Here is a 14,052-nt window from a genome sequence, read left to right as displayed (position 1 = left end):
TGCTTTGCCGTGCTTTCTTCATCCTTGGTGATGGGGTTTTTCAATGATGTAACAGCTATTTTGTCTCAGGATCATACTGGAAGATCCAAGTTTCATTACATGTGATTATGATTACTCCTAGATCAAACATTTTTCTAAAAAAGTGTGGCTTTCCTTCAACTTGATCCAAAATGTCTACATACATTAGATTGTGTTCTTCCTTTTGATCTGGAGTCAGAAGTTTGGGACAACTTTAGTATATACTTTTGTCATGTTCAAGTTTTCCTGCAAAATGTGACAAATTGTCCCTTTATCAGCTGAGACCAGTGTTGGGAGTAACGTATTACAAAAGTAACGCAATTACAGTAGTGTATTACTTTTTGCTGTAACGCAGTAATATAACGCATCACTAATACATTTTCAGTAATATTATACCCGTTACATATCTCAGTAATGCACGTTAAAACGCATTTTAGCTGAAGATGTGAGAGAAGAATTCACCAACACCAAGCTGACAGAGAGACATGCAGGCGCGAAGAAGAGAAAGAGAACGGAGGACGACAGTGCGGGAAAAAGTCAGACAAAGCAGCAGAAATTAAGTTTCCCTCGGTCTGCTGTGCTGCTTGAACCAAGAGAAGTGAGGAGACTAGTGGTTTTTTTATTGCTTTTACAAAAAACTTGTTGGCAAAATCCCCACAAATGCCAGCAGTGACAAGGTAAGCTAACTTTCTCATAGAGAGTGGTTCATACAGCCTAGGTCACTGGGCCATGCGGCTAACTACCATGTTATTATTACAAACGGCAATCGAAACAGTGACATAATGTGTATACCGGTATGGCTGAGACTGGCAGGCTAATGCAGATCAGATTCCTGCACTAACATGTACGGTGGCAGGGAAGTTTTTGGTTTAGAAGTGGTTCTTGTGGTGATATTCATGGTAGAAGTGCAGCTAGCTGGAGCTAAAACCGGCGGAGCTGCAACGAGGGCTGACCAGAGAATTATGTGGCATTGTTGTGTAGCTTTGGTAAGCACTCAGCAGCTAGCTGTGCTCACACCATACAGAGATCGTAACAAAGCTGTAACTGTATCCGCTGTACAGTGAGACCGAGGCTCATACAGATCAGATCCCTGCTCTAAAATGTGCGGTGGTGAAGTTTTTGGTTTAGTAGTGGTTCTTGCAGAGACATTCAAAGTAGCAATACCACTAGGTGGCAGCTAAAAACATAGCAAAGCTGACCGGAGAAATGTAATATGACAGAGAGCTGTACCTGTGTGGACTCATCAAGCAGATGGGCTTTTCAGGAGGGGGGCCTTAAGGAGGACTGGAGGTATTCGAAGTGTTTCGGGCAGAGGGTGAATGTCTCAGTCGCTTTTTAGTCAAACAAATAAGTTGTAATTACAGCGTTTCAGTACTGTCTACAGTTGTGTTGAAACCTATTGCACTGTTGCTGTTTACATAAAGTTTTTTCACGTATATTATTTGAAGATAAATCATACAAAGCACATGCTGTTGTTGAAGAGAGGTGAATCTGTGCACTTCAGCCTCAGGATTTTTTTTACTTTAACCCCTGTACCAGTAATCCTATATAATTAACCCATTTAAACACAGCATGAGTTTAACATCTATCACCCTCTACTGGATAAATAATGAGCTGCGATAAACTATATTTTAGCATTTTAGAATGTTAGTCATACTTCTGCAGTTACTTTGGTGAAAGTAACTCAAAAGTAACTTAAAAGTAGTGTAATGCGTTACAATTCAGAGGCAGTAATATTGTAATGTAACTAGTTACTTTCAAATGACAGTAATGTATTACATTTTGGAAGTAAGTTGCCACTGATGGAGACGATTTCTGCTGTCAATCTTATACTGATCTAATCTTATCCTCGATCAAGTTTTGATGGTAATGGGCGCCCAGAACATTCATGGTCTTGGACATCCTCTCTGCCTTCACAAAATGTATTGTGCCATTCAAACATACGTGCACATGACATGCAGTGTTCTCCATATATCTCAGTTAATGTATCAAAAGATTCAGCTGCTGTTTTTATTCTCAATTTATAAAAATGTCAAGTTATTGCACTGCTCAACTTTTAAGCTAATAATTTCCTGACACCTTAGCAAAAATATGTCCACTTCAGTCTGTGGCTAGCAGTGAACTACAGGTGTCACCATGGAAACTTACAGCAGTTGTGCATGGATACCTAACTTTTAATATGTCACACTCGGTGTGACTGTGAACCATGTGGTTTTATCTTTATAAGCATAGTCTCATTTATTGTATGTCTTTAAAAATATTGTTAAACCGTAAACCACCAATGAAGAATATGTTCTCTTTGTTGAGTCTCTGAAGGAACACTATAGAGTGTAATGTAGTGAAAGTTTTATGCATAATTAATAAAAGTTTGGTAAGAATTCACCAGTAAGAATGGAACTTTCTACCTCAGACATAATTAAAAACATGTTATTTATTAGGACCCCTTGGAAACAAGCACAGGTATATTTTTCCTTTGTATGACTCAGAATGCACTTTTGCCTTGTGTAAGCAATAATCTTGTCTTTTTAAAACTCCCTCTTCTCCCTACTTAGCTAAGAATGAAAGAGTTTCTCAACAACCCAACATGAGAAAGGGTAAGGCAATGCAGGAACTCTTTGATAACAAAAACTCCAGACAGATACACAGCCTCACCAGGCATCTCTTATCCAACCTGGAGCACGGCCTCTCATTCATTTCTGAGCTAAAATCAGATTTTCTGATAACCAGTAAAAAGACTAGCACACTCAAACAAGGGTCTCCATTTCATCTTTGCTTTAGACAATTGTTCTTGGGCATGTATGCCATTAAACATAAGCAAAACTTAACACAAACAGAAAATGTAGTCAAGAAAGGGACTGAATGCCATGTAGCATTGGTTTAGAAACACAGCAGGCCCCTGTGATTTTAATTCCACATCAGTATGTGGGGCACATGATCTGACAATTGAGTAAGGAAGCCACCCTGAAATGTAACTTTTTACAGGGGGTATTAATTGAATTTCTTATACAGTGAAATATATCCAGGAGCAGTGCAATAATTCCACACTTATTTAAAAATAGGTGGACGTACAGTAGGGCATTTTTCCTAGACCTTTGCTCCTTATTCAGAACATTGACTTTTTTGTACTTTACAATAATATAACTAAATAAACTTTAGCATAACCTTTTGAAATTTGGCAATGCTCCTGCTCCTACACACAAATGTCTGATGTCAGCTTCTCATATATTAAACCACTTCTTTGACCTTTAAACTTATTTAAAATTATTTTAAATTTATTTTCTAACTCTAAGAGACCAGAAGTTTTGTATGATTCATACTTGGCATCCACACATAAAGTAAACCTCAGAGCTGTTGCAGATTATCCAGATCACTTTCAATGGTTTTCTGAAGACGTTTGTACTTAGTTGTTTTGATAAATGAGTGCCATTAACTGCTGATCCTTTCTTTTGTAGCTCACCAGCAGATTTGGCAGGTGTGTTTCTGCTATGAGACTCAGTTGGCTCTGCTGCAGCTCAGCATTGTTGGTCCAAAACCCTGAAGACAGTAGAGACCAGCAGGGAAGCAGCCAGTCCACAGCAGGACTAAACCCTGGACAGAGGAGATAAGGAGACTGTTGCTTTAACCTTTTTTTGTCACCTCCATACAAGGAGGAAGAGCTGCACAGGTCTCAAGAGCAGTTTCTAATACAGAGAGCTAATGATATGCAGAAATCATTAGTCAGTGTGTGTGAATAGCTGCTTTGTTTGATATGCAAATGGGCGGTGAGGATTGTATCTGAAATCTGACATAAAACACTGTGACAGCCAGAGCTGGTTTGCCGTGTTCATCAAATGATTGATGCAGAGATTGTTTATGCACGCAAATTATTATCTTTTTCATTCTATGTTGTCTGCTTTTCTTGCACATACATGTTTAAGTTTTCATGCCTGCATACATCATCAGCCAGGGCCCCTCACCTTCCAGCACTCTGACTCCTAATTTGCAGTCCTTCCTCCCTCTCCATCACTCTCTAGCTCTCCATCTTTCACTGAGGGTTTCACGCTCCTGACCATAAAATTACAATCATGTCTTCAATCAGAGCCATCTCAAAGCCGGTTGGATGCAGCCTTTCTGTGGGAACAGCAGGAGGTCCAAATCAACACTCAGAAGAGAGAGGGGGTTCACTCCTGTCTCTGCTCTCCTCACTAATGACTGACAGATTTTTAGGGACGAAGCAGTCCAGTTCAGGAGGATTTAACCTGTAATCAGGTACTCTGTCTTGGCCGGCTCACTCCTCTACATGTTGATCCTCTGGAAAACTGATATGATTGTAGATACTGAATAATTCATGGCTGTCTAATTGTGTGTCAATCACAGACGGTTTTGTTTTATTTATTATGCACTATAACCCAGTTTGTGCCTCCTCCAAGCCCTACAGCAAGTTAATAATGCATGAAGACTGTTAGCGACATGACACTGAGTACAGAGACAAGCCTTTCTCATCAGGGATGTTGAGCTGTTTGGCTAACAAGTCTGGAGGAGAGAGGAGACATTTGCATGCATCATGCTCGATGACTTTTTCACAACTTCTTGAACTTAAGCAACCTTTTGGATTGCAGTACATAAATATATAAGACTGAAAAAGCTGTGGAGAGATCTCGATTTTTCATGTTTTGTTTTCAGCTTTATGAACTGGCACATTTGTTGTTGTGTTGTAAGCATCTCTCTCTACTTTAACCACTGTGTGCTGTTATTATTCCTGCTGATTTCTGTTTATTAGTCTCAGTAAGGCTTGTTGAGCTCCTTTAGAGTCTTCAGCCTTGATCTGACCTAAAATAAGCTTTTCTCCTTCTCTTTATAGCCATCCACCATGTATTTCTTGAGTTTTACTTTCTATTAAGTTGTGTTCCACTTTTCACTTGTTTGATAGGCCATTTGAAAAGATGGTGACTTAGTCTGGTTCTGGAGGCCAATTGTAATGCCTCCAGGACCTGCAGAGAAGCTTTAAATTGCTCCGAGGACTTTTCATCAACTTAACCACCAGAGAATGCTGCATAATGGAGATTTTAGCAGGACATTTCATCTCACAGGGCACACTCAGATTCTTGTGCGAGTTCTTCCAGATCTGACAAGCCCTGAAGTATTGGATGTCTGCAGGTGCTGTGCATGCTGGGATGCCTGTCACCCAGAAAAAGGTCCCCTCCTGTGTGAGCCAGGGCTGGGAGAGACCCCATGTTGCTCTCGTGGAAAAAAGAGGCTACAGCTGTTGTTTGAGCTGTGGTGGGAGACAGTTTACATCTTTGTCTGCAGGCAGAAAGGGAAGATCATGGTACTGATTGGAATTCTGGCTCTTTTTAGAGATCTGAATCATTTTGCCTAGTCCAGCAACAAGAGCCAGAACTTTCTGCTCCCAGAAAGCTCTTCATTAGGTACGAATGATTTATTTTTGCTATTGCATTTTACTCTAGTTATGCTTAATTTTAACAAATGAAAATCTGCAGGCCAGATGAAACCTGTTCACTAACTATGAGGGGAGTAAAGGCTGGTTGGTGGTGGGGACAGTCAGCCCTGTTAGCCCCAGTAGCGCAGAACTGTGGTAGAGGACAACAGACTCTCTTAGACCCCTGCTGAGACCCCTGCTGAGTTAATCCCTTCTCCTCAGGATTAGCCATCCTCACAGTGCTGGCCCCTGCTGTGCTGCGAAGGCGACCTCCACCCCAACCACCGCCACCACCATCCTTCACCCACAGCCTGAATCTGGACTGATATCCAGCGTTCTGTGTACATTTTTTTCATGGCCATTAGAATTATAGACAAAAGAAAGCAAGCACAACAAACAATCCCTGTCTGTGGAATTTTTAACATACTTTTGCATTTAATTGCTTAAACCAAAAGGAGTCTGGTAGAGTCTGGTAGAGCCAGAGATATTTCCACTGTAGTCACATTTCTAATTCCTAACAAAGAAAAAGTTGTAGCCTGTTTACTATAGCTGTCAGTCTGGTTGTAACCGTATATTCTAGCTAATTAACAGTGGTTTAAAAACTACAGATGCAGCCAGTTCACAGCATCTCACAGTAGAAAGCAATAACTGAACACACAGACCCTGCAAACCTTGCAATTTCTAGACAGCAGCACTCTGGAAGTGGCTGCCAGTAGAGGTGGGATGGTTCATTGTTATATATAGATTTGTCCTGTGTGTCTGCCCAAGATAATAAAAATGCCCAATTCAGCACAAGATCAACTTAGACACAGTGCTATTTTCAGCTTCTATACAGGTCTTTCTGCACTAGGTTCAAATACTTTTTGTGCAAAACATATTAAATGTTTTTTCACTCTGAACTTTACAATCAGCTCAATTAAAGGGACTAAAAACAATTCCATCTTGTGGAGAAACCGTCTCTTCAAGCTGTATGAATGTGTGAACCAGGATGTGCATAAATGCAAACTCAAGGCTGTGCCTGCATTAAAGGATTTAAATGTTTTCCAGATATGCTTGCAGCATCGCCTAAAGGATGACCATGGTGTTGGTTTGTCTGACTCAAGGCCCCAGCTGAACATTTTGTTCACTGCTGATTAGCAAATCATGCATGTATGCTAACATACAAACTTAAAACAGTTGACAGGGTATAAATTGTATTTGCTGCACATTAGCATACTGTTGATTCGGTGTATTATTTAGCTTCCAGCAGTCATAGTCCAGACTCTTTGTCTTGTTTCTAGCCACGCTTACATGGTCTAAGATGCACAAACTTAAAGAACTACTTCTGATTATACAGTATTTAATATTATGTCAGTTTTTGCAGATGAACAAAAAAACAGTCACTCTTTGGATACAGCCCCTTATTCCCCAGGTACTGGGGTGTCAGATTTGATTTTAGTGCCCAATCCCACAACACCCCTTCTCCCCATGGATCTGCTCTACATGTCAACTATCAACACGGGGGCTTACTTAAAGAATGAAGACCACTTCCACCCAGCAGTGATTGATTCATAACCTATACACAAGACACACTCATGTCTGTCTTCCTGTCTGAATGTATATCCATCCATCCATGCATCCATCCATCCATCCATCCAGAGTATTAAATTCATAAATAATGTCAGATCCCCTGCATATTTGGACAGATTATGTTCACACACTTAGAGGAAACTTCTTGCTCTGAATGAGTTCACTCACAGGGATTATGGGTAAGTCTGTCAGCCAGATAGTCTCTCTGTCTGTTTTTAAATGAATAAAAATTTACATGTGATGTCTGGTGCTGGTTTAGCTCAGTGGGTAGAGCAGGCGCCCATATACAATGGCTATAGTCCTCAACATACTGGTTTCTGGGCTGATTGTCCCTGTGTGATGAAATAAGCCTGTCAGTAGCTGCAGACAAATACACAGCCTCATGTGGAGATCAGTCTTTATGTCTAAAAATTTTAAAGAAGCCGTCAATGCAGCTGCAAGGCAGCATGTTGATGGATACACTCATAAGAGTGATGAAGAAAAATCAGAACCAAGAGCATCTGAGGAACTGAAAGGAGATGTATTTATTTTTTGGAAGAGCACATTAAATTATTTTGATCAATCTTTTAATCATCTTCACTGAGCAGTGTCTGATCCTTAAATGTATGAACCTCCTGATGTGGTTGGAGTGGTAATTACAACCACAAGAGACTGAAACAAGTATTAGTCCTTCTTCTCAGCAGGGCCCAATTACTCAACCTGATTCTGGTGTGCATGTGTGCTTAAACAGGGCTGATTGGCACTCCTGAGTGTTACAAGAGTCTGTTTTGTGTCACCACTCTCTCAGACTGCCTGGCGATTTAAACCTGTTCTTAGCAGCTGCTACCAAAAACATTATCAGACCCCCAAACGGAAAGTTATCATAGGCTAATCAACCATCGCCTCTTGAACTTTATCTAGAGACCTTCTCACACCAAGGTGGATGCCACCAGCACTTATGTGTGTCGTTCAATATCAGCTCCAAATGCCACTGGAGAAGCAGAAACCAAAGCCTCTTTACAGAGAGAAGAAATAAATCTCTGCGCAAGTGTTCATCATTGGCAGGTGCATCAAATGAAACAGTAATATAGAAGTTTAAATATGATAGTTACATGTGTTTTTGTTCTAATTATTGCACATGTATAGTTATGATCATAGAGTTTAATGAAAAATTCACACCCTCAGGGACAGTGTAGGACTTTGGTGTTGTTTGATGTGTTGAACTTCTGGTTCTGTGCAACCTAGGCTTCAGTTTTCTGTAAAAAAATTATATTGAGGTGTTTTTCTCAGAAAAAAAACAACGTTGATGACACCAGCCTGCTGAACTCTGAATAAAAGTGTTTTTTAATCACAGATCCAGGATGTGTTTGTGGCTCTCTAATGAGGTCTTCTCCTGCTGGAAGGCTTTCATCTGCTCTGATCAGTGGCCTGTGGACACAGGATTATACCACCAACACCATGCTTATGGAGCAGCAGGGCACACAACTAACCAAAAACAAAAACCTTTAACACAAATTGAAAGTCCATAAATGTCCATATCTTTGCACATTTGACCCCTAACAAGCATGCAGTCCCATGAGCCAGTGTCTTGTCATGATTGTGTATGTTCTTTCATCTAACAGTGTCGATTTGTGCTGGTCTGGATTGGCTGAGTTTTTGGCTCCGCATGAAAGTCTTTACCAAAGATGGATCAGTGATAAAGGTCCAAAGCTCGATACTGAAATAGCCTGACTCTAGAGACTAATGGCTTGTAGCTCCGAGCATATGTTGCTTTGTGTAATTGCTTTAATTACTGTCATGGTATGTAACAGTCAGTCTTTTTCATCTTCCCTGGTGGTGTAGGCATTCTTCTTATTATGTCTGTCAGCACTGCAGCCAAAACCAGCATTTCACTGTGAATTCATCTCAGTGGGAACTTTAAATCAGATTGTTTTGTTTGTTAGTAGTGTATGTGGGTGTAAATGACTGCCTGCAAAGTGTTTAAATGGTTTATAGATCATTTGAAGTTTCATAAATAATTTGAAGATTCCAGAAAAGGATTTTTTTTCTGTAGTCTGGTCCTGACTTTACTTGTCAGTCAGTTTTCTCAGCTTTGAACAAAATCTCTCTTTGCTTTTGTTTTAATGTGGTTTAAGTCTGATTGAAATGGCATTAATGGGGTAAAAAGTAATAGTAATTATTCAAACCTCTCTTTTATCCGCTCCAGGTACGACACAATCACGAACCAGTGGGAGACAGTCGCTCCTCTTCCTAAACCGGTCCATTCAGCAGCAGCCACAGTGTGCGGAGGAAAGGTCTATGTATTTGGAGGTGTAAACGAGGCTGGACGCTCAGCAGGTGTCCTCCAGTCCTACATACCTCAGAGCAACACCTGGAGCTTTATTGAATCACCTATGATAGGTAAGACATGTAACAACACCTCACAGTGTCACCCTTTGCAATCAACAGCTTTTCTCTTACACCATGTCCTAACAGCATGCACCGCAAGTGACAATTAGAGACAAAATTAGCTTGTCCTACAGTCCCCAGTGTCAGTATTTCCTTATATTCCCTGTTTCTTTTTTCCTCTCTGTTGTTCACATTAACAGGGTTGGAGAACAGGGAAAGAGGGAGATGATAAGGCACCAGGAATATCTGCCTAGAATATTTTCTTGATTTTTTCACTTTTCTCACTCAAAGAGCTTTATAGCTTGTGTTTATTTCCCAAAGAAAAAACAATGGTGCATTGATAATATCCATATCCATGGCTCCCATATGCTCTGATGTGTTTTAATAAGAATGCAAACTGGATGCTTGACCTTCATTAAAAGCAGGTCAATACAATGTGCTGTACTTCCCTTACTTCACTGCCATAATAAAATGGATACGTATAAATAATGAGGGTAAAAACAGAATTTCAATCAATGTAGTATGGACAACAGTTGTGCAGTGTGTGGCAATTGCATGCTGTCAGGACAACCCAACATAGAGATGTGTTAAAAGGCTGTGTTGCTGATAGCTGTCACATTTTGTAACATAACAGCTGATTTTTATTTTAAACCAGTGTGTACAGGCTGTGGTTATTATTCACAAATTTGTGGTTACTTTTTCTCAATACAGTTGAATTTCCCATTTGAAAGAGAAAAACCTGCTCACCAGCTAAATTGGTCTCCTTTAGGTTATACCCATTAATGTTTTTTCTTAAAAGTGAAACACTGTAGGGCTGTCAGTATTGATGCATTTATTTCGGTTAATTAAGAGCCATCATTAGTGCATTAATTACTTAAAGTGGGATTAAGTGCATGCTTTGTGTTTCCTTTCAATACATGAAGCAATGCCTAGGGATAATTTGGACAGTCATCTTAAGGCTTATAATTCACACCTACCAATTAAGCGACTCAATTCCTCCTATTTCAGTAGTCTATTTAAGCTGCAAGATTTCCAGTCTCCTCCTCTGCTCTGCAATTACCAGCTCTGCCCTGAATCAGCACTGCGCTCTCGCTTTCAACCCACCTCCACCCCAGCATCCACCTGTAGGCTCCAACATCTCATCTCTCCTCAATTCAGTATGTAAAATAAATCTGCGAGGAGCAATGATAACCTTGACGCTAAACATGCTATGCTTCCATAATAAAAGCTTAAACAATAACAACATGAGATCACTGAACTGGTTAAGCCACAGCAGCATCTTCCTGCACCTACCATGATGTAGAATAAGTCCACCACTGCTCCTTAATGTCTCAGACAGCTCAGTGGACAAGTCAAAAGTCATCTGCACCTTGTGTTATGAGATATTTCACTTTATACTGTTCCATTATTTTATTTGCAATCCATAACAAGTTCCTTTTTTTGTGGCTAATTTAATGTCACAATATTTGAAAGTTCCTTATTCTTTTTCAAAATTAAAGCAGGTCTGTCAGGACGTCAACTATCCATATTTTAAGAGAAAATGAAGCATAAGCAGTTTAATGTGCAACTTATGGGCATTTCCAAAATGTAACAGTAAGAAAAGATTAATCATTAATAACCAACAGAAATTTTCCAATGAATCCGAATTTTAATCATTTGACATCCATACTTTCATTCAGTCTTTGGTCAGTGACATCTTACTGTCTTAGTAGAGAGCAATAAGGAGTGTGTGGGCCTTTATTACGGTTTCTAGGCTGCACCAACAGAACTCTTATTGCTTTACCTGCTTGAACACCTTACATGCCATTTGTTTGAATTCCTGTTGAAACTGAGAAGTGTTGATACCTATTTTATGTTTGACTCCCTCCATTCAGATGATGACTGAAAAGTTTGTGAGTACCTCATGTTCACTTGACACACACAGGAAATCCCCTTCATGTACACTAGTGCAGATGTGTGATTGTAACATTTTAACCTGTCAGTAATTTTACATGAAGACTCAGTATCCTCCTCAGATTTTTCAGCAATGCCTTCTTTCCATGCTAATTCCTTTATTAGTATGAATTAACTATGGCCAATGATAGTTGGCTTGAATAAAACCTTTTGACAAGTGTTTGACTACACTTAGAAAGTTTTGAGTTCACAAACTTGCAGGCTGCCACCAGAGACCTGTTAGGGACTCAGAGCAAGAAAAAACTCTTCAACCAAACAATAACTGTGAGACAGCAAGAAAAACACACAGCGAGCAACTCAGCATGTCTCAAACACTGACGACTGTGCTGAGTTTATTGACAGGCAGGAACACATCCTCAAAACGTACAGCACAGGATGATTTGTGTTGATTTGAACATAGCCCATCTTATTTTGGTCAGAGTAACACTATAACACAAAAAAACATTAATTTCTAACTGTAAAAATGGAAAGAAAACACCTTGCATAAAGCAACATGTGTTACTTAAAGTCATCCAACATGCTGATCTGAAGTCATTTCATTATCTGTGAACAGGACAACAGCAGCTTTTTACCTGTTTCCATTATGCGAAACTTGGTAAATCAGCTGCTGACCGAAGCTTTATATAACAAAAGAGATCCTTTGATGGAACTCTCTGCCATGGATGTTAGGCACATATTTATTCTAAGCTGGAAATGGAGTGTTTATTTGTATTAACAGTTTCCACAATTATAGATTCTACATTTAATGCAGGTTTACCCTATTTAAATTTTTTGCTCATGATGGACTAGTAGTGTAAATAGCTAAGAGCTTAACTAAAAGAATGTATTTTATTAAACTGTGGCATACTGTAGCTGCAGGCAGCACTCAGAACAGCAGGAATCAGAAAGAAACACTGGGTCAAATATGTGCCTGTATTCAAATGTTTTTTGACATTATAGTGTCAGTGTGGAGGCACCTCTCTGAGTCCTGCTACTCAGAAACTTTCTCTATAATAATAGCTTTTTCAGAGCGTGACTACTGTGAGCTAAATTATGATTACGTAACGCTGGTATTTGCTTTATGGCATTAAAGAGCTGGCAGAGCAGCTGGCAGAGGATGGATGAGAGAGCAGTCCGTGACACATGTAGAGACACAAACATACATCATGTACCTCATGTCAACTCTACAATCCCCCCAAGCGCAGGTACACACTCAGACAAGAATTACATAATGAGGCAGGAGATTACTCCATGAATGTGTTCCTATTAGGGGAAAGTAACCAATTACATTTACTCAAATTACTATACATATGTAGCTTTTTTGTCTACTTGCATCTTTTGAGTAAGCTTTGAAATCAGTAATTTTAGTTTTAATGAAATCGATTTTTATAGAGGTTTTGTACTTCATTGTATTCAAACAGCATCAATTACTAAATCTAAAAAAAGTAAAAATGAGGAGGTTCTGACTTTCTGTTAGTGACATCAAAATTGGCCATTTGTATGGCTTTGACTACACATGATGGTCAGTAGCACATAGCAATACAATGATGATGTAATGATTCACATCTAAAAAAAGCTGTTGAATTTTACTTAAGTATAAACGTGTGCCTTAACTCAAACAACCTGGTTGGAGATTTGGTATTCTCTTGTTATTGCATATCAGGGAATGCATTTTACTGCACAACCCCTTCTGGTAACAAAAGTATCTATTGAGTACTTTAAGTCAACTTTAAACTGATTACTTTTTACTTGAGTAGATTTATAGACCAGCTTTTTTACATCTAGGTTTAGATGCCATCCAAACTCGCTGGCCCTAAGTGAAAAATTCAATGTCCCCTAAACCTAATAACTTGTTGTTCCACCCTTGGCGTTCAGCTGCAATAACTGGGGATGAATTTTTCACATTGCTGTGGAGGCATTAAGCCCAATCTTTGTAGAATTGTTTTAATTGAGCCACAGCAGGGGGCTCCTACCATGAACAGCCTGCTTAAAGTCATGCCACAGCATCTCAATCGGATGTAAGTCCAGACTTCGACAAGGCAACACCTAGTCCAAAACATTGATTTTGTCTTTAAGCCATTCAGATGTGAACTTGCTGGTGTGTTTGGGATAATTGTCCTGCTCCATAACCCAAGTGTGCTCGAAGTTGAGATCACAAACTGATGGCCAGACGTTCTCCCACGGGATTTTCTGGTAGAGAGCAGAATTCATGGTTGATCAGTTACCACAAGTGGTCTAGGACCTGTAGCAGCAAAGCAGCCCCAGATCATCACACTAGCACCACAGTGTTTTACCGTTGATATGATGTTCTTTTGATGAAATGTTGTATTAGTTTTACTCCAGAGGTAATAGGGCACACAACTTCCAAAAAGTTCAACTTTTGTCTGGTCGGTCAACAGAATATTTTCCCTGAAAGTCTTGAGAATCATCAGGATGTCTTTGTCAAATGTGAGGCGAGTCTTGGGGTTCTTTTTTGGTCGGCAGTGGTTGTGGTCTTGGTACTCTCCCATGGATGCCCAGTCTCTTTCTTATTCATTATATCATGAACTCTGACCTTAACTGAGTCAAGTTAGGCCTGCAGGTCTTTAGATGGCGTTCTTGGCTCTTTTGGGACCTCCTGGGTGAGTCATCGGTGCACTCTTGTAGTAATTTTGGTAGGCCTGCCACTCCAGGTTTGCCACTGTTTCAAAATTTCTCCATTTGTAGATAATGGCTCTAAATAAGGTTGGCTGGAGTCACAAAGCCTT

At 39.8% G+C, this 14,052-nt stretch overlaps 1 protein-coding gene across 3 annotated transcripts in view; it reads left to right on the top strand.

Moving 5' to 3' along the window:
• LOC121521696 (kelch-like protein 29) overlaps positions 1-14,052 on the top strand; it is a 146,991-nt gene that overhangs the window by 125,184 nt on the left and 7,755 nt on the right. For all 3 annotated transcript variants that reach the window (XM_041805839.1, XM_041805838.1, XM_041805840.1), the window contains one exon: positions 9,192-9,385. In XM_041805839.1, the coding sequence (XP_041661773.1) occupies positions 9,192-9,385 (194 nt within the window). The remainder of the gene's footprint in view (positions 1-9,191; positions 9,386-14,052) is intronic.

Source organism: Cheilinus undulatus, linkage group 14 (genome assembly GCF_018320785.1).
Source record: "Cheilinus undulatus linkage group 14, ASM1832078v1, whole genome shotgun sequence".
Classification (NCBI taxonomy): domain Eukaryota; kingdom Metazoa; phylum Chordata; class Actinopteri; order Labriformes; family Labridae; genus Cheilinus; species Cheilinus undulatus.
This window is presented reverse-complemented; position numbering and strand designations above follow the sequence as displayed.